The sequence below is a fragment of the Brachyhypopomus gauderio genome, chromosome 1, assembly GCF_052324685.1.
Source record: "Brachyhypopomus gauderio isolate BG-103 chromosome 1, BGAUD_0.2, whole genome shotgun sequence".
NCBI classification, from domain to species: Eukaryota; Metazoa; Chordata; class Actinopteri; order Gymnotiformes; family Hypopomidae; genus Brachyhypopomus; species Brachyhypopomus gauderio.
In genome coordinates, this window is record NC_135211.1 from 9,796,922 (window position 1) to 9,820,413 (window position 23,492).

Here is a 23,492-nt window from a genome sequence, read left to right on the forward strand (position 1 = left end):
ACTTTTCAAACCTGGAACACAATGCAACTTTAAAATTCGTCAGGTAAATGTTTTTCTTTTCTTTTCTGCGCTCCAGATTTCTATATTTACTTTAACTATCCACCACTGTATTTCCCGCTGTTGGGCGGGTACCAGCCGGTTACGCTGGATCAATCCATTTTTCAGTGGGAGGCGGGGGTGTATGCACTTAATAGAAAATATGCAGATAGGTAAAAAACATATTTTAGCCATTGAGCTTAATTTGAGTACAGAATTGTCTATTAATGAAATATTTCAAGATTATTTAAAAATTATAGACTTTAAATAAAAAATAAATTGCTGGGCTCTTTGATGGGCCCCCCTGGCCCTGGGGCCCGGGACAACAGACCCGGTTGTCCCCCCCTGTCGACGGGGCTGTGCTGCACTTATGTTTATCAGCACTGTGTTTTAATGTTGCACCATGGTCTTGGAGGAACGTTGTTTCGTTTCACTGTTACTCTGAATGTAGTTGAAATGACAATAAAATCTTTTGAAATTGAGTTTACCTGCAATGATATAACTACTGCAGGGGTCACTATTGAGTGACCAACACTGTCAAAACTGTGTCACAGTTTGTGTAGTGTGTCGATACACTCCTTGAGGTATCATCTTCCCATCACTAGGGTGGCATTAAGCAATACCCCATCAGTTCTGGGGACCGTCAGTGTTTCCCCTTTCCCTGGCAGACCTGATCGTTTCTGGTCAGGCAAGAAGCAAGTGACTGGCTTCACCACAACACAGGCAGCAGCCTTCACGTATCTGGGCCTCCCATTCACTTCATGACAGGGGTGTGGCCTAACTGCATGGCTTGTTCCACCTCAGTGGTGTCTTTAGGGACACATGAACACACATGTGTGACCGTGCATTATCATATGTACGGCCTTTGTGCGGTTCCCGTAGGCTGCTATGATGGACTGGTATAGTATTTGTTGCAGGGCTTACTTATGCCCGTCAATAGCTGCTCCTTGACTAGACAGAGCTGTCTTGATTTGCCTCAGACTGCCCAGCTGGGTGCATATCCGGCAGAGTCTTTCTGTAATATGAGGGTTGCCAACAGCAGGGAAAACCCCTTAGATGTTAAATAGCTGGGCGCTCAACCACGACAGGGTTTTGTGAAGAACCAAGGAGCCAAGAACCCACATGCAAAGAGTTTGAGATGCAAACAAACAAACCTCCACTTATAAGATGCAGGTAAAAATGTTCTAGAGACATTAAAACCATTAAACAAAACAAAAGGATGCCAGGGGAAGAGCTGGCTCTCAATGAGTGAGAAACTACAACAAAAATGACTTCCTTAAAACCAAAGACTAAATAAAATTAGGTAAGAAAAGGATAGAAAATCTTTTAGAAGAAAAAAAAAAGCACAGACAATAAATGGAAAAGAAACCCAGGAGGAAAAGGAGGATTAGGAGAAAAATTCCCACTAATCAAGATACCATACCAGCTGACCTGTGACATGAGAACACTCATGAAAAGACTCAGTAAAGAGTTGCTGAGAAGTCAGTCTATATAAAGCCCTCAAGGCAGGTGTAGCTCATTCAGCCTAATTAGACTGGTTTAGTGAATCAGTTCTCTCTAGTGGTGGCTGGCGGTGTAGTCCAAGCCACACGTGGCTATGAATCTTACAGGCTATGAATCAAATATGTACTTAAATCACTCCTGTTCAGCATATCAGTCTTTATTATGGTGCATCGTAAGCTGATAATAGCCACATGTAACTTTATTGGTGTACTTTAATAATCACTGTGGGAACATTGCAGTATATTACATTTTACAATATAATGTAGAATGTAATATAATAATCGGTCACATTTTTGCACACTATTTGAAAAAATACACAATACCAAAAGAATATAAAGCATTGTGATTCTCAATGAGTGTATGTATTCATTGTATTCCACTTTGACTTCCAGCCCATACTCAGCACAAATATTTCTGTATATTATACCACTGGTTGTAAAATTTCATGTACGCTCTGCTTGCTGGCATCTTTTATCCCAGTTATGTTTCTCAGGGGCCTCTTTGCACAGCCCTATTTGGGTGCTGTTCTTGTGTAGTAAATCCCAGCCTCTGCATTCAGAGCTTTTCTCTAGGCTGCCATGATTAGTGCCTCTGTGCTGTTTGTCAATCCAGATTTATATAGAGTAGAACCCCGGAACTCGACACTAATTAGTTCCGGAAGGAGCGTTGAGAAGCGATGCAGTCGAGTTCTGAATCAATTTTTCCTATAAGAAATAACTGAAAATGGATTAATCCATTCTCAACCATCAAGTTGAATTCCAATGCTAAATCCATCACACTAATGCTTTTTTCATACTTCTCTATGATCGCCTTTTTCAACTGTATTGTTCGTCTGCTTTTCTGCTATGTCTTTCTTAGGACCCATGTTTCTTGTCTAAAACAGTACAAAAACCACAAAAAACAACAAGAAAACAGCAAAAGCTTGGAGCACAGACTCAAAAAACCCATTGAAGAATGCCAACTAATGCAAACTAGCAGCATGTGACTGAAGCACGAACTGTATTTTGTTTACAAAAGTCACGAGTCGGGTCGGATTCCGAAGTTTTGTTCAAGCTCCGAGACAAATTTTTCTCATCGAACTCCGAATATGTCAAGTACTGAGGCGGTCGAGTTCTGGGGGTCTACTGTATATGTATATATTTCATGCAGATAAATAGGATGTGTGTATACACCTCAAGCTCTGGTCCTCTACCAGAGGCCTGAGAGCTTGAGGATCCTGTGCAGCATCTTAGCTGTTCCCAGGACTGCACTTGGTTCGTTTCTTGGTTTCCTCTTTGCGTGCTTTTATTTTGAAATTCCTTATTATGTCTGGTTTCACATCCCACCCTTGTACCCTGTCTCCTTATCGTGGTTTTCAGGTGTGTCTCGTTGGGTTATTGGTTTGTCTGTGTATTTAAGTCCTGTGTTTTTGGTCATTATCTGTATTGTTATATGCTTGCATGGATAGATATAGGCTATGTGCTGTTTATGCCTCTCAAGTTTCAGTCAAAATAGTTATTTGTCATGCTTACTGTTTTGTTGTTTTTCTAGTTAGTGTTCTTAGGTTTTCATCTATATATGTTATATGTTTTGATCTGTCTTTGATGTGTGTGTTGGTATTTTGTATAATTCAGCTCTCTCTAGTTGCTAGTTTACTGATTCATGTTTTTGTTTCTCTTTAGATTTATGTCTCCCTGGTTCAATGTGTTGGTATGTTTGTATGTCCTATGTCTGATGTGCATATAGTGTGGTTGGCTGGTTTGTGTTTTGTTTCCCTTTAGAGTCCATGTTTCCAGGTTTTATGTATTGGTGTCTTCTGTGTGTGGTCTGTCTTTTGTTCCCTGTTTCTGTGCTCAGTGTTATTCTGTCAGTAGTGTTAAATATCCACACCTGTGTCTGGTCTCCAACCCCCCAACATTACAGGGGCCTCTTTGCACAGCCTGCATCTGTGGTCCTGCCTGGTGTGGTAGATCCCAGATTTTTTGAGAGCTTGTTCCTGTGCTGTCTTTTAATCCAGCTTTTTCTAGCCACTAGTAGGGTTTCTCCATATTGACCACATTCATTATTGCTGAGGGTACAGGCTGTGCAGGGGCTTATCCACTCCTGCTAGCAGCTGCTGGTGTATTCCTGGACCTTGGTTGTTTCTTCCTGGACAGTGCTTTGGATGCTCACTAGTCCTCGGCCCCCCCCCCCCCCCCTCCCCTTACACTTGGTGTACAGCCTCAAAGAGCTGGATTTCGGATGAAACCCTCATTGCATTGTGAGGAGTTTACTTGTCATGTCAGTGGCTTCTATCTCGGTCTTTAGCCAGGTTATTATACTAGCTGGGTATCTGATGAAGGTAGAACATGAGTGTTGATGGGCTGGATCTGGTCCTTCCCATTCAACTAGATTCTCTGGACTTTTTGTAGGTATCTGGCTCTGGCTACTTTCCTGGTGGCCTCATGTATTTGTAGCTGCCTTCAACATCTGCTCTGTTGCCTTCTGTTGGTTCAATCCCCTCGATTCTGGTTCGTTCTTCTCCTTGCAACCATGCAAGCAGGATGTCATTCTGATGTCCTAGTGAGATGAATGCCTCATTTCTTCTGGCATACAGCTTTGTCATCCATGTAGAGGAGGTGGTTGATAGTTGCTCCATTCCATAGCTGGTATCTGTTGCCACTCTTGGTGATCTCTCAGAGGGATTTCAGGCTTATGGAGAACTCGTATTAAACGTGCCTACTCATCCAGTATTTAGATGGAACTCTCCCTGTCTGGGGGACCTTCAGGATTAGGACTGTCCTAGTTATTCATAGTGAGTTCCATCTGTTAGCATCTAGTTCATTTGTGCAGCTAGGCCCTCAGTTAGCTTCTTCAGTCAGTAGGTGTGTAGCATGTCAGGGCCTGGGGCTCTCCAGTTCTTCATACTTGTACTTTTATACATCTGCTAGGGTAACTGTTACTGGATCTTGTTCAGGAAAGTTGATGTAGTCTGTTCAAACCACTAAATAGAGTAGGTGTGTCCAAGATATGTTCCCTGTTTAGGCAAAGAGAACACTTCTTGCAATGCACTTTGTACAGTGTTTGTGTTTATAATTGAGGTAAACAGTTCTAAAATAAATATCTAGATCTATATAAATGCACCTCTGAGATACTTTGTACCATTTATTCAAAGTAAAACTAGCAAAAAGCTTGGGAGACATAAGCCAATGCCACACTGTGTATTCACTGTATTTATCACTACAGTTAATAGACTTTTGTATGGTTTGCAGTCATACACACTTTCCAGACTGTGTGTCCTTATCTGTTATTCCCAACATGGAGAAAAAGCGTAAAGATGTAGCCCTAATGTTTCACACAAAACTGTAGCAGGACATATACACAACATAAGCACACAAAGGGCAACATTTCACCACTGTTCATATAAATAGTGACAAAATTGCAGTCACCCAAAAAAGGTAGTATTTCTGTTTTTGTGAAGTTCCTGGACTGACACGACCTGAAACTGTAATGTTTTAAGTGCCTGTTATTATTTGGGTTCATGGTAGAATCACCAGGGTTGCAACAAATTCTGTTGAATTTCTGCATGTAGAATTCAACACGCAGCATTTCACATTACTGAGATCTGCAAGTGGAAATTCAAACCTGGTGATTGTCCCTGAGTATTTTATTTTAAAAATAACTTTTTAAGATTATTTACACATTACTATAAATTATATATTCTTTTAAAAAATTAGTTTTAGGACAACTTTTTGGTGCTACTGCTGCCTGAGTTCTGTTGATGGATAATGAAATCCATGAGGAGTTGAGCAGCTTTCCGTGGGCGTTCCATCACTACGGTATGTCCACAGTTGTCGAGAAGATCGACCTGGCATCCAGGCAAGACATCAGCCAGCACAGAGGCACCAGACACATCCAATACCTACATCCACATAATGATATTATCCAAAACACATCCAATACATATCTAAAACTTACATCATGATTCAAATTATATAAGAATATTATGCTCTACTTATACTTGAAAACACCCCATTACGATTACTGCCATGATCAGCCATATTCTATCCATCAGCACAGAGATGCATTTTGAGTATTGGAGATGCAAATTTGACTTTAACAGCAAGCTTGTTTCCATTAAATGGCACAAGTGCCATCTCTTGGGTGTTCATGATATTATCCAGATCTTATGGTGATAAGCTTACCTGGTCTTGCTTTCCCCAAATCACCTGAAGTGGGGCTGAGATCAGATGCATGTTCTCATGCAGGCTGTGCCTAGATTTTTCATCCACTAGCTCCATAAACACTGAAATAAGATGAAAAGATGGAGTGAGTCAGAAAAACATCAAAAAGCTGAGAGGTTATAAATTGTTTTCAATTTCTACTGGTGTATAGCTCCAGTGGGTTGAGACAAACTAACCCTCTCGGAAGAAGTTATTGTCTGGAATTCGGACATCTACCATTCCTTGAAGAATCTATTCAGAGGTCAAGCCAGAATATATAATGCTTCATATTGGTACAATAGGTATAATAATCATATCATAATGACAAATATTAAACATGGTCAAACATTGTTTAACTCTAGTCTGCCAATATTCGTATTACATTTTTAATATTCAATTTAGTGACTTTTTTTGTATTTCTTATGAACATGGGCACCATTTGTGGCAGATATAAATGAGAGATTCCTTTCATGAATAGTTTAGATGTACTGTTAGGACAATTAATGAGAATTAATGAGACTTATCAGTGTCTTCTCAGTTTGTCTTCGGTCTGATCAAAAATTAATGCATTAAAGATTAAAGATTTGAAAAAAATTTACAGATTTTAATTTAAAGATTTGACTCATCACAGTAGTGTGCAAGACTTTGAATAACACTTGATCCTTATCTTTACAAGGTTCCTTGAGGTAATACCCGTTTTTGCACAGGTGCCCTGTTCATATCTGTTAATAACAGACCTGAAATGTCCCCGAGCTTAAATGAGTCCAATGTGGATACCTGCTTAGGGATCTTAAAGCGAACAAAGGAACACAGTTTCAGCATCTCCTCCATCTCCTCTGGTGTGGACGGAATGAGGGGGATGCTATGGACCTCCTGGGCCTTCTCCATGTCTTTCAAACGTTTCACCAGTGTACTCTCTTCAGGGTACTTCAAACCTACTCAACAGACAGATAAGGCAGGGTTCATTGTATATAAGGAAAATCAAGTCTTAGCAATAATAGCACTAAATCACTATATTGACCTGCTGGGCAGATGAGAGTAAGACTGGACAGGTCCTCAGGGTAGTGAGCAGCATAAACACCAGCTACGTTGCCTCCCATTGATGTCCCCACAAGGTGGAAAGGCTTCTTATTCAGCTGTATGGTTTCTACAAACTGAAAAGAGTGTGAATGTAATTAAATATGTAAAGGGAAAACAAATGGAAAAAAAACACCGACAGATAACATTGCAGGTCGGAAGATGAACATTAGAACGTCAGGACACTGAACCACCTCTCAGTTCTCTTAATCGATACAACAGGACAAATTCTTACAGTACAGCCTTTCTGAATAGTCACGTCAGTGGCTGATATTACTGATATTAGTTGATATTAGCTTAATGTGCATTAGAATCACTGAATGCCCCAGCCTAGCTGCACTTTGCTCTTTATGTGTTCAATTAGGGCAGCCCTGCTGTGAAAAAGCCATCCAGTTGTGAAAAAGTCACCAGTCACCTCTCAAGAGCTTCCAAACATTCCAATTATTGAATTTTGTATTTTTTTTTATTATGGCACTGACACTATATTATCTTGATTATATGGCCACCTAACTCTGTCACTGTTTCACATTTGACATATTATTACATATAATTTGGCAAGATGTACAATGTTCTATAATGGTAAACCTTATGAAGTCCAAAAGTAACAAATTATAGTTACCTGATGTATCCGTTTGACTTGGCCCTCAATGGAGTAGTCCACAGCACTGGTGCGAGAGGTGCCGGCATGACCAGGCATGTCAACACACACCAGATGTAAGTTGGTTGGGAGGAACTATAAATACAAGAATATGTCTTGTGATTCAAAAGTGGTCTGTGCTTCATCAATAGCCAAGTTTTCAGACACACTTTTTGCCATTGAGTTATTAGCATACTTGACAACATTAAATATCATACTATATGATCAGATTTCACAGAGTCCTAACTAGGGCTAGAAAATTCACTCACATTAGTCCTACTTTCTCAACATTGCACTGGGTTCCAATTAATTGATTAAAAAAATTCTATTACGCATGATCTTGCCCCACAATATCTGAATGTCATCATCGCATACCATAACCCAAAATGCAGGATTTCTCTTTGCTCCAAAAATAAGCAAGACTACAGCCGAAGGCAGAGCCTTCTCCTTTAGAGCTGAGATCTGAGATTCAGACAGTTCCAATCTTTAAATATAGTTTTTAAATCTAGTCCATCCATGTTATGCGTTCACTCTTGCGACAATGATTTGGAAGAAAAAATAAGTGGCTTGGTGAGCTCTCATATATATATATATATATATATATATATATATATATATATATATATATATATGGATTATATATATATGGATGTTTAATTCGATGTTTACATATTTAACCTGCAAATTTAACCTGCAGCTTGGTTACATGCTTCTGCAAAGACAACAGCACCAAGAAAATGGTCTGGCTTATCAGCGGATGTGCGAATGCTGCACATGGATGTGCCAGTGGCGCCAACCGACACGCTCATGCTGTCCCCTACCTGATACTGTCCCCTACCTGATGCTGTCCCCTAACTGATACTGTCCCCTACCTGATACTGTCCCTTACCTGATACTGTCCCCTACCTGATACTGTCCCTTACCTGATACTGTCCCCTACCTGATGCTGTCCCCTACCTGATACTGTCCCCTACCTGATACTGTCCCTTACCTGATACTGTCCCCTACCTGATGCTGTCCCCTACCTGATGCCCAACATCTACATTGAAGGGATGCTCAGATCCCACCAGAGGAAATGTAATGTAATTGATAAAATAAAAATAATTGTTGTTCGACCAATAATCTATGAAACCATAGCTCACACCAGACCACACAATTGACCAGTAAAACACTGGGTACATCTGTGGGCTCCCACCCTTACTAATGTGCATTCACTGTGCCACAAATTCAATGAGTTATAATATACAGTATACAGTAAATAGTTATACAGTATAGTTATAGTAAACCGCAGTTCAGCTGTTCTATCAGAGTATGTTAAATCCTGATTTTCCAGTTTCTATTTAAACTTTTTCTAGATACTTTTTAAATGTGAGTGCACAAAGTGAGGAGAAGTTGCATTGTATGCTTGTACTAGCCTACCATCTTACTGAAAAAAATGACTTACACACATTTGGGTAAATGTAAAAATATTTGAATATAAGTACCAGAATGCTACCACTTTTTGGATACACAAATCAGAAACCATCAGCATCAGACACAGATTGAAACAAGAAAAGTTATTCTTCCTAAAGCAGTTTTGCCAACATTCCTTTTATGTATGACAAATTTGCTTTCGCCCACGTTGGCATTTCTGGCCATATGGAATGCCCGTCATCTAAACCCACTCAGTACAGCACTCACTATATACATATAAACATGAGGCAAGGAGCATTCGGCCTTCTTAAGAACACTACTGACTTTTCTCCCATTTATGAGGTTACTGACCCAGAGGTTAGGACTAAAGCCATCACCTTGGATAACTCTACAAAGTAAACATCTGATAAAGAAATTTACATAAACTTACAATTAATTGTTTAAAGAAAATCAAGACAGTTAAAATCTGGGTTTTCAGACTCTTTTAAACTTATTTTTTCCATATACAGTGGGATGCGAAAGTTTGGTCACCCTTGTTAATTTTCCTGATTTACCTTTATAAACAGTTAAATATATCATATAGTGGACAAACACAGTGATATTTAAGAAGTGAAATAAAGTTTATATGATTTACAGAAAGTGTGCAATAATTGTCTAAACAAAAATAGGCAGGTGTATAAGTTTGGGCACCCAAAAAAAACCCTTAACTTAATATTTTGTAGATCCTCCTTTCATAGAAATAACAGCCTCTAAATGCTTCCTATAGCTTCTAATGAGAGTCTAGATTGTGGCTGAAGGTATTTTAGAACATTCTTCTTTACAAAACATCTCTAGTTCATTCAGGTTTGATGGTTTACGAGCATGGACAGCTCTCTTTAAGCGACACCACAGCTTTTCAATTATATTCAGGTCTGGGGACTGAGATGGCCATTCCAGAATGTTATACTTGTTCCTCTGCTTGAATGCCTTAGTAGATGTTGAGCAATGTTTAGGGTCGTTGTCCTGTTGGAAGATCCAGCCCGGTTCAGCTTCAGCTTCTTCACTGATTCCTGGACATTGGTCTCCAGAATCTGCTGATATTGATTGGAATCCATGCGTCCCTCAACTTTAACAAGATTCCCAGTCCCTGTACTGGCCACACAGCCCCACAGCATGATGGAACCACCACCAAATTTTACTGTAGGTAAAAAACCTACAAAAAACTGTAGGTTTTCCTCCATGCATAACATCCCTTGTTATGGCCAAATAACTATTTTAGTTTCATCAATCCACAGCACCTTATTCCAAAATTAAGCTGGCTCGTCCAAATGTGCTTTAGCATACCTCAAGCAGCTCTGTTTGTGATGTGCGTGGAGAAAAGGCTTCCTCTGCATCACTCTTCCATACAGTATCTTCTTGTGTAAAGTGCGCCGAATAGTTGAACGATGCACAAGTGACTCCATCAATAGCAAGATGATGTTGTAGGTCTTTGGTGCTGGTCTGTGGGTTGACTCTGACTGTTCTCAACATCCTTCGCTTCTGTTTATTTGAGATTTTGCTTGGTCTGCCACTTCAAGCCTTGACTTGAACTGTACCTGTCTTCTTCCATTTTCTCACAATGTTTCTCACACTGGAGACTGAAAGCTGAAATCTCTGAAATTGCTTTCTGTATCCTTCTCCTAAACCATGACAATGAACAATCTTTGTTTTCAGATCATTTGAAAGTTGTTTTGAATCTCCCATGCTGTGACTCTTCAGAGAAGATGCAAAGAGGAGAAAAACATACAATTGCCACCCTTAACTACCCTTTCTCATAATTGGAGTCACCTCTGTATGGAGGTCAAGGGTCACTGAACTTACCAAACCAAATTTGAGTTCCAATAATTAGTTCTAAAGGTTTTGAAATCAGTAAAATGACAATGCCCAAACATATGCACCTGCTTATTTTTGTTTAGACAATTATTGCACACTTTCTGTAAATCATATAAACTTCATTTCACCTCTCAAATATCAATGTGTTTGTCCCCTATATGATATATTTAACTGATTTTTTAAAATCCAAACATTCAATGATTTATAAAGGTAAATCAGGAAAATTAACAAGGGTGCCCAAACTTTCGCATCCCACTGTAAAATGTGAGCAGGCACAATTCCAGTTTATTACCAGGATTACTGACAAGCTGACTTCCTTACCTTGATTATACCCAACCACATGTCTTTGTGAGCAGAGAAGCCATGAAGCATGAGTACAGATGGCCGGCTGCCTGACTTCCCTCTGTGTATGTAACAGAATCGATATCCATCACAGTCAGCATAGCCCAGTTGTAGACCCAGTCTCCTCCTCCAGTACCTACCAAACAGCAAGAAGAATTCAGATGAGCCAAAACTGTTCAGCAGCACCTGCACAGTGTATAGACATTTATTTGGCAAGTAAGATATTTATGTCAAGCTATAGTTAGATAGTATATGGCGCGTGCACGCGCACGCACACACATACATACACACACACACACACACACACACACACACACACACACACACACACACACACTGTGATTCAGGTATGAGTAAACAATATAAGCTCTCTGTATATCTTCCAGTCAGGCAGTCAGGCCTGATTCCCAGAGCCCTACAGAAGACTCTGAGTAACTCCCAGGACTTTGTTCCCACATATCAGGACCACCTTTCACACACTTAGTTGCATCTAGGGCAGCAAGGCCAAATGAATACAGAATAAGTTTCATAATCCTTGTGAAATAGATAAGAGCGGCACCACTGAAATAAAAAGGTCCTCTATGCGCAGTGCAGTCACACAGAAGCGAAGTGTAAATCTTACCACCTGCCTCACTACAGTTAATTTAACAGTTCAAAATCCAAAAGAATTTTGGGAATGAGAAGGAACATGGAATCCTAAGGGTCATAATAAAAGTGCTAAACTAAGATGACAAGCAACTCCACCCCCTTCAGCATAATGGCCAAAGGGCACATTAGACCTAAGCAAACTCAATAAGTTAATTTGTCCTTTAGTACACTAAGGGTTTTTAAGATTCATTCATTTAGATTTTAAGATTAATTCAGTGTGACATGGCTAGACCCAGTTCAAAACATCAAAGGGTAAGGAAAGGTCCCTCTCCATTGTACTCACCAGTAGTATACCTTTATAAGAACTCCCGGCCACAGCAGAAACGATGCCCCGAACAACAGAATGGGAATCGCGAGCATTCCTCCAGCAATTAACAATATATTAACCATGTCCAGACCCATTATTGCAGCTCACCTGTACAATTAAATAAACCACATTAGTGTTGCTACCAGTTTGAATGGAGAGTAGCCCAAACCTATTCGAAATGTCACTAGATAACGTCACGCACTTATTAGCATATTTGTGACATCATCGCGTCGATTTGTGCGCTACCTTGTGTCAGAAGTTGACGGCTTTCAAATGTGGCTGTTTCTCTCCTCTATGCGCACACGTACACTGTAGTAACTACAGTGTAGTTGGATACAATCGAATTCTCTCTTCTAGGGAAAAGAGGAAAAATTTTAACATTTTTTGGTATTATTTTTCTGGAGAAAAAGGTTGATCTAAAAAATCGGCAACATTGCAGTAGCTGAATGGATTTTCGGTACGAGTCCCCCTGAAATATTTTATGATGGTCCCAAATGTTTAATAATGAGGGATTAACACAGAACAGACGGAAGACAGGATTTACAAACAGAAGACCATTAAAAATAAACGCGCATTTTAATAACATTTCACTGGCTAGCAGCTGGTGAGAAAAATTAACCAATCAAGACCATGTTTTTTGCACTTCTGCAGTAGAGTTAGATGTTGTTACAAAATGTTAAAGCAAACAAAACAAAAAACAAAAGCAAGCACATAAAAGTATTTGACTTCCTGCGACTTTCAACGGCTTCACCGGTGGTAACCTAGCAACAGTGTCCCCATTCACCGCTCATAGCTAGTCACGCGTATTACAACATCACAACGTCAAGAATACAGGAACAACATTATGAGGAAACACTACATTTAAAAAGTATCGTGACCTAAAATATGTAGCCTTTAAGCCTATGTAGTCATTAAGAGGTTGTACACTGTCAAATTTCCTAATAAAATACAGAAGGATACAAACAACAGATTACAATTTGGAACATGTCTGGACTTTGAATATCAGGTATCCTTTTCACTTCTAGACATACATTCATTTGAACGGCAAACAATAGTACATTATACCAGATTAAGGCTTGCAAAAACAGCATGCGTTAAATAATCTAGAGATGTACAACTGCGTACTTTACGATTCTTTGATAGTGCACGAAAAAACAAATTCGAACTGGTATACATATTGTATATGCGAGTGTGTTTGAATAGGAGAGAGAGACAGACAGACAGACAGACAGATAGTTAGAGGGACTCGATTAATTCGTAATGTATGCTTTGGCCTTTACCATTCGCCGGAAAATGTACACACTCAAGTACATGCGTCCTGTGGAGACTTCAAGGGTAATACATTCAGGCACAGATGAGGAAGTCTCCCAATTCACATTTGGCTCCGCCTTTCTGAAATTCAACCAAATTTCGACATCTCGCAGTAATTCAGAGAGTTAATTCCCTAGTGTAAAACACTCTTCCTCACATAAAACGGACGGTTTACTGCCCTAGAAACAGGGTTACCAGCCTTTATTCCCATGAACTGTACATTTAATCGTCACCCGGCACTATGTTTTGCTCGCTCTGTGAATGTTGCCAGAACGCTCCTCGCAGAATTCAGTTCACATACATTTTGATCATTTTGATTTATAGATGTAATGGCATTAATCCTGAGCTTGACCCATGAGCGATGTTTACGGCGTATCTCGGGACAAATGTCCCTCTAAATTTAAAGGGGAAAATAGATGTCCTTTTTATGCCGACAAAAATCTCAAATGAAAACAGCTGGCAGGTGCACAGTAGATCCTTTCTAATCAACATTGAAGTATTTACCGAGGTCATCACTGTTTAATCTCAAGAATTGTTTAATATTTTGACCAAAAACGTTATAAAGTACCAGAACAGTTCACTTTCTGTTCTAAATCTATTTTATTATGCAAGTCAAGGCAACGCATGCTTATGATTACATTTGTGTGCACGAAGCAAATTCAAAGTGTTTTACAACTACAGAGAGACAGATAAAATGCTTAAGAAACGTTTTATGAGAAACACAACATACAATTAAGTTAGAGGCCTAGAGAGATACAAATGTAAAAATTGCAGTAATAGGTGTCTTCATACAATCTAATAAAGTGTTGAATAACAATAATTTGGGCTGAGAAATCTAGTGCATTCATCAGTACTGCTGAGGGCTATTAATTCCTTGCAATGAGAAGCTCCAAAGCCCACCCCCAAAACAAAATGTATACAGGCTACATCTATCCCAATGTTCCTTCCTGACATGTCCATGGTAGTTTGTACAATAACTCATAATAATAGAGAACTGTGGGTAGTAAGCAGCCGGGGGAGGGGGGGGGGGTTGCTGCTCATAAACACATAAACAAATAGGCAAGAGAACTTCCTGGTTGTTCTTCAAAGTGTGCAGTCTTCACTGTAGCAATGAGTCCCTCGCTCCTGCTCCTGCTCAGCTTTGGAGGAGCCATGAGCCTCAAAATATGTTCGTTCAACATACAATCCTTTGGAGAAAACAAAATCTCCAAACCCTTGGTACTGGACATAATACTTGAGGTAAGGTTTGCTACATGTTTCCTGAGTACTTGCTTATTTAGGTAAATTCATTTATCATGAAAACTCAGGAAAGGTGAGCCTGTGTTAATTGTAAAGTGACCTTGGATATGCTGAAATGTGTTATTACAAGTGTACGTTTAAAAAATTTGTTCATGTTTAGATGCATTTATATGTTTCATATATTACAGAATTAATATGATGTCAAATGTTACATTAATGTAAATGCATAATAAAATGCTAATACTGATGTTTATAACTATTCTATGAGACTTCACAGTTTCGTTTTAACTCGTGTATCCTTCCAATTTCATTCTGGCAGTATACTCAAAGCATTTTCAAGCATATTTAAGCTTCACAGTTATGTATCACATGTTAGGCAAAAGTTACAGAAAAGTATGTGTTTATCTCTAATGTTCCTTTCAGTGTTTCACTTCCCACAGTATCATAAGTTACAGATTTAGCACCGCAGCCTTAGATTTAGTGCATAAGAATATGACATTAGCACAGCTATTAAAATTGTATCTCCTATCTCTATGTCTTTGTTAGGCTAGCTAATGTGGCTGATCAATGTGTGACGAACATGACATTTGATGGAAACGTAAACGTAAATTTTGTAGCTCTTCTGAAGACCTTTTAGTGTGAACACGGGTATTTTAGCCTTGTGATGCCACTGCTTCTCATACATTTTCACACTGCAGAGTATTACCCGCTGTGACCTCATGCTTGTCATGGAAATCAAAGATGCAAAAGAAACTGCGTTCCCTCAGCTAATGACACATCTCAACAGGTACCCATGAATTCTGCCATCTTTTAAAGAGAAGGCACATGCACAGTATTAAACCACAGTTTCACACAGCAGGTACAAGGGGCGGAGAACTGAGTACGGATATGTCATCAGTAAAAGACTTGGTCGAAAGTCCTACAAGGAACAGTATGCCTTCATATACAGGTGCATTATATTTGAATTCACACAAAAATATTTTTTTGTAGAACAAAGCAACTGAGTTACTGTTCTTACAGAAACAGCATTCCTCCTTGTCTTCTCAGGCAGAAGTTACTGTCTGTGAAGTCCATTTATCAGTACCCAGACATCCAGGCAGGGGATGTTGATGCATTTGCTCGAGAACCTTTTGTTGTGTGGTTTAGGTCACCAACAACAGGCAAGACACAGATTGCTTCTAAATGGGGGATTGGGAATGAAGAATTACCACTGTCCACCACATGAACTCAGAGTAAACACATCCTACTGCCATTACAGAAATCAAGGATTTTGTCATCATACCCATCCATACAAGTCCAGATGCAGCAGTTAAAGAAATAGATGAGCTCTATGATGTGTACCAAGATGTTGCACAACAATGGCAATCAAAGGTAAATAAACAGTGGGTCCGGAACTTCAATTTTTTTTTTATTATTATGCTTTGACATCCAGATACAAATGTGAAGTCTGATTACACTTTGGCACTTTTCTCTATAAATGTTAAGAATAAAGGATCTCATATGAAGTTTGAAGAGCACACAGTTGAAACACAAGACCTGCATCTCTGAATGAGGGAAACTGATCCCTGCTTTCAAAACATGCACGCACACGCACGCACACACACACACAAACAAACACACATGCCCTCATTCAGTAGGATGATGCTACAGTTTCACATTGAACCCCCTGCATTGCATCTCTCCACAGAACTTTATCATCATGGGTGATTTTAATGCCGCCTGTGGCTACGTCCCCAAGAAAGACTGGCGAAATATTCGCCTGCGCACCAGTGCAAGCTTCCTGTGGATAACAGGTGATGACCTGGATACATCAGTGAAGGAGTCAACAAAATGTGCTTATGATAGGTCAGAAATGTTCTTGCATCTTTTTTTACACAAAAAATACACAATTGAATTTCTATGTTCAATTAATTACACTGCATAAATAGATTAATGATGCTGCATTTGGCTGAGCTGCACCTGTGGAGGACTGAATTATATCTGCCTCAGTCTGGTGTCTCTGTTTGCAGGGTCGTCCTCCATGGGGAGAAGCTCATCTGTGCTATTAGGCCAGAGTCCGTGGAGGTGTACAATTTCAAACAGGCATTTGGACTTACTGAACAGCAGGTACACAGCACTTCAGCCTTGTTCAGAGCCCTTTTCAGATGAAGTATAAAACACTGACCATATGTGTCTTCATGTGTTTCCCTCTGATCCTATAGGCCTTGAGCGTGAGTGACCATTTCCCTCTGTGCATCACTGTGAACGCAGCTGGGGGAAGCGGCAGACTATTTAATTGAGTCTTTTTGGTCATTTTATGTGAAAAGCTAATGTAAGTTACTTTTTGAAAAACACCAGCAGTGCTTGGACTATTCAGTAACTACAAGTGTTTTCCAGGAAAGGCAATGGCTTTAATTTCAAGATGATGAGAAGTTAACCAAGCTTGTTAATTATAAACCAGCACATTGAAAGCATTCAAGGTGAGCATTACTGGTTGCTAAGGGATAGTATGTGTTGGTTTACAATGTTATTTCTTTTACTTCAATACATATAAAAACAGTTAAAGAAAAAATTTAAGACTGGTTCCTGCAATTTCACAATATTTTACAAAGTCATTAGATTTAGGGAAGCTTAAGCAAGTCTATGTACCTTAAAAGTATGACTATGCAGTATTTAATAATAGCTGTAAGTTACAGTTCATACAAATTGGAGGTCATTTCTCAAAGTGTAATCGAGTCTTCATTGGAAAGTAGGCATGCCATGTTAACCCAGGTGATCAGTTGCAGAGGGAATGTTAAAAATACCATTCCTGGCATAGAAAGTGCTTTTAACAACTTCTGATCTTCCATTAGATGGTGATCTGTAGTTATTTATATAGTCACCTGTGAACACAGATTTAGTAAATTCTGATTTAAAAAAATGAAATAAAACAATATACAACCATTTTTAAAACGTCATTTTTACAACACATGATAAACTATAAATACACCAGACCATGAGCTACTAAATATCATGCTAGCAAGTCTGTCACCATCCCTGAGGAGCAGGAGTAAACTACACTATTTCTTACCTAATCTCCAGCCATATTCCCATGAGGATAGTATTGGGTAGTCAAACCTTTCCTCTGGCCCCTTCTGAACACGACTCTTCAGGTAGAAAATGCGTCCTCTGCCCTCTTTAGAGAAGCCGTTGTAGAGGGTCTCTCTGGTTTTTGGACTGACCGGGCGCATCAGGGGTGCTTCACTAAGAGAGCATTTCACTGGCACCAGGGGTTCTCTCTTCTTCCCTGGAGGTGGCACCACAGGGGGCAGAAAGATTTGGGCAGGAGCTGCAGGGTTAAGAAGCGCTGTAGCCTTGGTCGTACGAGCCGTGGAGCTGGTTGGGTAGTCCTTACCATACTTCTTCTTCCAGGTCAGTCGTGTGTAGGCCTCTTTCATAATCTGCTCTCGATAGCAGTTCTGCGTCTGTGTAGTGAGGAGGTCACGCATGCTTGGGCCACAGGATTTTACATAAAGGTAATCTGTAGTATACCAGAGACCTGGGCTTCCTGCACTGGCCACAGAGAAATGGGAGCACTGCCACAGAAACCCAAGAACAGTTTGTCATTGGTGCTTAGCCAATCAGAGGCCTTTCCTCACCAGGAGAGTGAAAAGTAGCTGAAGGGAAAACTGCACGCACACACACACACACACAATGGTGTGCTGACAGGATGACTAAAGTTGATCCAGGTTGACCCCCCCACGGCTGGAAAAGGAGAATCACTTTGTATCTGTTCCAGCTGGGAGGGGGTGGGGTTTACAATGGGGAAAAAAAGGGAAATGAAATGCAAATAAAAATGTCTGGTGTAATGTAAAGACTGTAGGCGTGTTCAATACATATCCCAGTAACTACGCTATGCAGATATTGAACTTTCTGCAAGTGCAGTTCAGATATTACCCCAGCTGATGGCAGTGGAGTTCTGTCACATCATTGCTTGTTCAAAATTAGTCATTGAAATAATCAGCTCATGCTCCTAAAAACAGCATGAATGAAAGTCATTCATATGACAACCAATATGAATTGAAGTCATTTATATGAAAGCCAGCAAGAATTAAAATTATGGGAACTGCTGCTGAAATAAAAATAGAAAAATAAAGGTGCAATTATTCAGGAGGCTCATTACCAGTAATCGCCATGTTCCATCATGTCAGCCTCAATTTAAAATCCAACACACGATATTGCACCAAAATGTACTGCCCAACATGGCACAAGATGAGAGAAGGCTTCAAAACGTACACTTGCCCAATAAGACAAGAGTTAAAAAAATAAAAATAAAAATAAAAGCAAACTGGCCCTGATGACCTCACATCCCTGTGTTCCTGCCGACTTAAGCAAAAAAGCTTGAGGTAAAGCTGTAGATTCATTGGGGGGGGGGGGGGGGGGGAATCTCTGCAGATCCAAGGAAACATGGATGCTGATGATGGCTGACCAGCTTTGATACCGATCTGAAAATTTGCCACTGTGTTGCTCCAAGCTGGAAGTCTTGAAATGTCAGTCATCTCATTTCCAACGACTGGGAATCTACATTCATCACATGGAACAATGAGGCAGACACCAGAGAACTGTTCACTGGTAGCCCATGGATACAAGACCAATGTTTAATGTCAAACCAATTAATCCCACAACTTCAAATCCTGTCAAAGCATTGTATGAACATCAATATATTAAATAAATTCTGGAAGACACCAATATTTAATCACTTTATTCCAGTTTTTCAGTTACCAAATGTACATAATTTCTAACAGTTTCACATTAAGGCACCCAGGGTTCATACAAAAGGCGAACAGTAGCAACCCCTCCTGCTTTTAAAACATTATCAAAATCTCATTATCAAAACTAATAATTAAGCGATACAAGACAAGCATGAACGCCAGTATACATGATCTGACACTACGTGTTGTGGCAGATACTCGGAAACAAAAGCAAAACTCAAAAAAAAAAGAAAAAAAAAAAAAAAAAATCAGTTTTAAATGCTACTCAAAACGATTCAATAAAGAAACGGCATTTAATAAACATTGCAATGCCTGAATCATGAAGACGTACATCGTGAGTTCCAGTATCATGTATTAATTGTCTGACCATTAATTTTTGCAAACTATGCCAGATTATTCTAAATAGTAGTGGGTGTGGAAAGTCTTGCGTGTTTCAACAGATAATTTGAACAGTGCTTGCTGCTGCAGAGCCCCATTTGAGTCATTAGTGTGTAAACATACAGTAGTCCAGCTTGGGCAGCAGTTAGGAGAATCAAAAATAACAGCATAAGTATTACTACAATGTGTGCATTAAAACGGTCTGGAAACACAGGAGCCAAAACCGGCAACAGTATCAGTAGTAAAGGTTATCTAACGCTCCCATCTTCAACTGACACTCACACAGATAAAATTATTAACATTTTCTGTCCCCTCGAGAGAACACATGCCAGAGAATGCTGAGAAAACCACAAACAGAAAGGACTTGCATTTTCAGCACAAGAGTCTGCACAATTCCTTGCATATAAAATACAAATCAAGTGCAAACCTGGTCATTAACCAGACTGGGATTAATGAAGTATTAGAATGATTTGGCCGTTTGTGCTCCTTCCATCTCCCAGAAGTCTCTCCCTGATGGTTCCTGAACTTCAAGACCTTAAGGGACAGTGACATGGAAGGGAGACCCTGGGACGTGATCCTCTCCCCACTTCACCACCAGTGTGTAGCTGCCACGCTCTTTCAGGATGTAGCTGACGTTGTAATGCATGTTGCCTGTGTGCTTTACCATGATTTCCTCACAAGGAGTTTGTGGTCCATGAACTCCCACCAAGAGCATGTTCTTCCCTAATAAAGAGCACATGCAGTTGGAGACATTAGATACTGTCCTACTGGGAATCTTGAAATGTATAACAAATCTCCATGTAGTCGCATGTTAATATGCAAGAGAGAGACTTTTATAGTGAAAGGCAGAGCATATGGAAAAGATTCATTAAAATAAAAAAAAACACATTAGATAGAGAAATAGGCCTTTAGATTCTGTTACTATTTGCTCTCAATAATGACCCACTGAGCTGATGTGAAGTTCATGCTCACCTGCTTTACTGCAGTCCACAGAAAAACTTGCTTTCTGGCCTGCGTAGGCTTTGCTAAGGCCTGGGCCTTGGCTGGTGACCTTGCTGGCATCAGAAGCAGGTCTGGGTAAAGCGCTGGAGGAGCTCACGCTGCTGGCCCTCTCCACAGCCTCAACCGTCAGAGTGGACTTCTCGCTGGCGGTGGTCACGTTCACAAGCCGTGGGCCTGAACACAGGTGTAGAGCCATTCACTATGTGCACATCACAGGTACTGAATAACTTGCAACTCAAGAACATGCCTCAAGTATCTGAAAACTCCGTTTGTCTAAGCTACATGTTCACACCTGTGACTTTGGCTTTGAAGGGGCTGCCAGTAATGTGGGTAGGGCCCCCATACTTGACACTGATCAGGTAGCTCCCAGGGGCCATGGGGGTGTACTGCACTTTAAAGCCCTCTGGGCACTCTTGGCAGTCCATCTTCACCTTGGAGGGCCCCTCAATGGTCACAGCCAGAGTTCCCGGTCCTGCCTTGGTTGTATTGATGATAAACTCCGCCTGATTGCCTGAAAGAAAAATAAAGGCAGGCATAAGGACAACGGTAAAGATGCAAAAATGGTGCACAGGGAGTTGGGGAACATGCATGCAAACTGTTCATAGAAAGAATTTAATTTTCAGCACTATATCGTGTTTACCCTTTCATTTCACGGCTAAGAGCTAGGACACTGCTCTAGGTCAGAAAAAGAAAATTATTAGAAAGAAAGAAAAGAAAAAAAAGACATTTAACTTTAAATGGGATCCATGGTAAATTGGTTACCGGTAGTTAATACAAAATTTAAGCCATCTTTGTAGATATTCCAATATTCCAAGTTTTGCAATGTCGTGTGTGTGTGAATCAGTGAGCAGAAGCCCAGCTGACAGCCATCAAGCGCACACAGCTTTTACCAAAGAGAAATGCAATGCTATGAGGAATATTTAGATTAAAAACTCCTGGCCATGGACATTTAATATAAAAGCTAAATATGTACTAGAAAATGATTTTTTAATGCCATATCAACAAATGTATGTTAAATGACAAAAGAAAGAAAAATATAAAGCAGAATGTTTCAAAAAGTGTAGGCCCATAATAGTATGTTGTCATTTTGGGCCAAAACGAACATTTTCATGCCTCAAATTGTGATAAGTGAAGATTTTAGATCTTGCCTTACCCACAGATGTGTGTATTATACATCACACACACACACACACACAGTAAGCACTTGTTCCTCACCGCGCAACACAAGGTACCTATCAGTTTCTTACCTGTGGTTCCTCTTTCCAAACCGGTGCCGTAGGCGGTGACAAGTCCGGCATCTCCGCCGTGTCCAGGTTCTCCTACTCTCACCTGGAAGGGGCTGCCGGGAATGTGTGAGCCGTTGAACTTCACGTCGATGGTGTGGATGCCATTTTCACGTGGTATAAAACGAATGGCATATTTGCCTGTAGAATGACAGATGAAACTGATCGTGTTAAAACCCTACCTGGCAATACACATGAACTAAAACAGAAATGCCACCACGAATGCCAAACAAACATTTTCTGCAAAAATAAAATTCCATTTGGGTGGATTTCCGTTTATCCCTTTCCAACTAAACTGACTAGAACAACAAAATGAAATGTGATTAGGTTGGAATTTCATAGACAAAATCCCATTTGTAAACTTCGAGATTGTAAATAAAATCTCCATTGTGTGTATTGATGATCTGGAACGTCACCTCGTTCCAGCTCCGAGACTACACACTCCTCCAGGCTTCCAGACGGACTGTGCACATGCGCAGCAATTGTGCCCTGAGCACCATTCAGACGGACAGCAAAGGAAGCAGGTTGGTTGACCTTGAGGCCCGACTCCTGAAGCAGCAGAGAGCGGAGACGGATATCATACACTCCCACTCATGTGGACACTGACAGTAGAGCATTCATAAAAGTCTGAGCAACAAAGTAAATTTAGTGAAGTAAGCATGCACTCAAATCAAAGGGCATTTACACTCGAGTCATCATGTAATGCTGCTCAAGTATCAATGGCCCAATATGTGCCATTCTTTGAGAGGTGAAAACTTTCTAAAAAGGCATAATCCATTATTAACTCATCAAAACAAATGGATTGTTTTTACCTGAGGTCAAAGAACCAGCTAAAGTTCAAGAGAGGGGTCACCAGAAGCTTCAATAAAGAGCAGATTAACTACTCAAGTGTTTCTACAGGTCTGCCCCTCTCTGCTTTAGCTAGCTCTTCAATGAAGGTTAGAGCTTCTGTTAAAAGCCTTTAAATGAAACAAGAGAAACACCACACGAGTTCATGGATGTACAGCAGCTATTCAAAGTGGAGTGTCCATCCTTCTAGACTCAAAGAAAAAACAACCAAAAACGTGTTCTTTGGAACAATAGTCAGATTATAATTGAAAAGACATAAGTACATTTTACATCGAAGCCTTTCCCTTTGTCCACATATGGATATGAATAGGTCCTCCATGTGGAGCGGCATAATTCATGAGCAGGAGACCGAGCTGGGATGCTAACATTAGAATATGCCCTGAATTTGTCCTTATAAGCAAATAGTGATGCTCATTTACATTTCAGGAGTGGAGAAGGAGGACATTGAGCCCATTACAACACTCCATAGAGTCAAAGTCTGTGCTACCAATATGGTAATGTCTACAAGAGAAAATATTACTTTTCAATTAAACTTCAACTTGTATCAAATTACATTCAAGCTTGATCCTTAGTGATGGGGACATTTTAATCAATACTTAACAATATCATCTCTTTTACAATAGTAACATATCACAGTATAATTCTACAGTCTACACATTTGACCAGCACTGCCTAGGTAAGACTAAAGACACCAGCCTGTAGGGG

At 40.0% G+C, this 23,492-nt stretch overlaps 4 protein-coding genes across 14 annotated transcripts in view; 1 reads left to right on the top strand and 3 right to left on the bottom strand.

Moving 5' to 3' along the window:
* Nucleotides 1-1,584: 1,584 nt before the first annotated feature.
* Nucleotides 1,585-13,698, bottom strand: abhd6a (abhydrolase domain containing 6, acylglycerol lipase a). Of its 6 annotated transcripts, XM_076987516.1 has the most exons (11): nt 13,527-13,697; nt 13,276-13,387; nt 12,242-12,348; nt 11,972-12,103; nt 11,020-11,176; nt 7,417-7,530; nt 6,742-6,874; nt 6,498-6,655; nt 5,918-5,972; nt 5,703-5,803; nt 1,585-5,419 (listed from the first exon to the last, which is right to left on the bottom strand). In XM_076987516.1, the coding sequence occupies exons 4-11, from the start codon at nt 12,088-12,090 to the stop codon at nt 5,237-5,239; spliced, it is 1,020 nt and encodes a 339-aa protein (XP_076843631.1). In that variant the 5' UTR covers nt 12,091-12,103; nt 12,242-12,348; nt 13,276-13,387; nt 13,527-13,697; the 3' UTR covers nt 1,585-5,236. The 6 variants fall into 6 exon arrangements, with proteins under 6 accessions (XP_076843631.1, XP_076843774.1, XP_076843924.1 ...); XM_076987659.1 differs by having other exon boundaries at nt 12,198-12,348; nt 13,276-13,698; XM_076987809.1 differs by lacking the exon at nt 12,242-12,348.
* On the top strand, nt 12,815-17,468 carry LOC143488952 (deoxyribonuclease gamma-like). 4 transcript variants are annotated; one of them, XM_076988023.1, is made up of 9 exons: nt 12,818-13,001; nt 14,396-14,545; nt 15,244-15,332; nt 15,405-15,494; nt 15,593-15,705; nt 15,804-15,916; nt 16,233-16,390; nt 16,555-16,651; nt 16,747-17,468. In XM_076988023.1, the coding sequence occupies exons 2-9, from the start codon at nt 14,417-14,419 to the stop codon at nt 16,822-16,824; spliced, it is 867 nt and encodes a 288-aa protein (XP_076844138.1). In that variant the 5' UTR covers nt 12,818-13,001; nt 14,396-14,416; the 3' UTR covers nt 16,825-17,468. The 4 variants fall into 4 exon arrangements, with proteins under 4 accessions (XP_076844216.1, XP_076844138.1, XP_076844149.1 ...); XM_076988001.1 differs by having other exon boundaries at nt 12,824-13,001; nt 15,402-15,494; XM_076988101.1 differs by lacking the exon at nt 14,396-14,545 and having other exon boundaries at nt 12,815-13,001.
* LOC143489277 (protein SPMIP1) lies at nt 17,268-18,255 on the bottom strand. Of its 2 annotated transcripts, XM_076988287.1 has the most exons (3): nt 17,919-18,255; nt 17,595-17,810; nt 17,268-17,406 (listed from the first exon to the last, which is right to left on the bottom strand). In XM_076988287.1, exons 1-3 carry the CDS (start codon nt 18,010-18,012, stop codon nt 17,288-17,290), a joined length of 429 nt encoding a protein of 142 aa, XP_076844402.1. In that variant the 5' UTR covers nt 18,013-18,255; the 3' UTR covers nt 17,268-17,287. The 2 variants fall into 2 exon arrangements, with proteins under 2 accessions (XP_076844402.1, XP_076844331.1); XM_076988216.1 differs by having other exon boundaries at nt 17,595-18,236.
* A 995-nt stretch (nt 18,256-19,250) lies between these two features.
* flnba (filamin B a) overlaps nt 19,251-23,492 on the bottom strand; it is a 59,488-nt gene continuing 55,246 nt past the window's right edge. For both annotated transcript variants that reach the window (XM_076988487.1, XM_076988404.1), the window contains 5 exons: nt 22,355-22,487; nt 21,903-22,079; nt 20,948-21,166; nt 20,626-20,829; nt 19,251-20,376 (listed from right to left, as the gene is read on the bottom strand). In XM_076988487.1, coding sequence (XP_076844602.1) covers nt 20,189-20,376; nt 20,626-20,829; nt 20,948-21,166; nt 21,903-22,079; nt 22,355-22,487 — 921 coding nt within the window. In that variant the 3' untranslated portion in view covers nt 19,251-20,188. The remainder of the gene's footprint in view (nt 20,377-20,625; nt 20,830-20,947; nt 21,167-21,902; nt 22,080-22,354; nt 22,488-23,492) is intronic.

Excerpts from the sequence above, each read along its gene's own strand:
- abhd6a (XM_076987885.1), bottom strand. The coding sequence starts at position 12,090 with ATGGGTCTGGACATGGTTAATATATTGTTAATTGCTGGAGGAATGCTC. Across the intron at positions 7,531-11,019 it reads TGTGGTTGGGTATAATCAAG|TTCCTCCCAACCAACTTACA; the intron begins GTAAGGAAGTCA and ends TTGTATTTATAG. Across the intron at positions 5,973-6,497 it reads GCTTTAAGATCCCTAAGCAG|ATTCTTCAAGGAATGGTAGA; the intron begins GTATCCACATTG and ends ACCTCTGAATAG.
- LOC143488952 (XM_076988001.1), top strand. The coding sequence starts at position 14,417 with ATGAGTCCCTCGCTCCTGCTCCTGCTCAGCTTTGGAGGAGCCATGAGC. Across the intron at positions 15,495-15,592 it reads CAGTATGCCTTCATATACAG|GCAGAAGTTACTGTCTGTGA; the intron begins GTGCATTATATT and ends TTGTCTTCTCAG. Across the intron at positions 16,652-16,746 it reads TTGGACTTACTGAACAGCAG|GCCTTGAGCGTGAGTGACCA; the intron begins GTACACAGCACT and ends CTGATCCTATAG.
- LOC143489277 (XM_076988216.1), bottom strand. The coding sequence starts at position 18,012 with ATGCGTGACCTCCTCACTACACAGACGCAGAACTGCTATCGAGAGCAG. Across the intron at positions 17,407-17,594 it reads GGAATATGGCTGGAGATTAG|GTGACTATATAAATAACTAC; the intron begins GTAAGAAATAGT and ends CTGTGTTCACAG.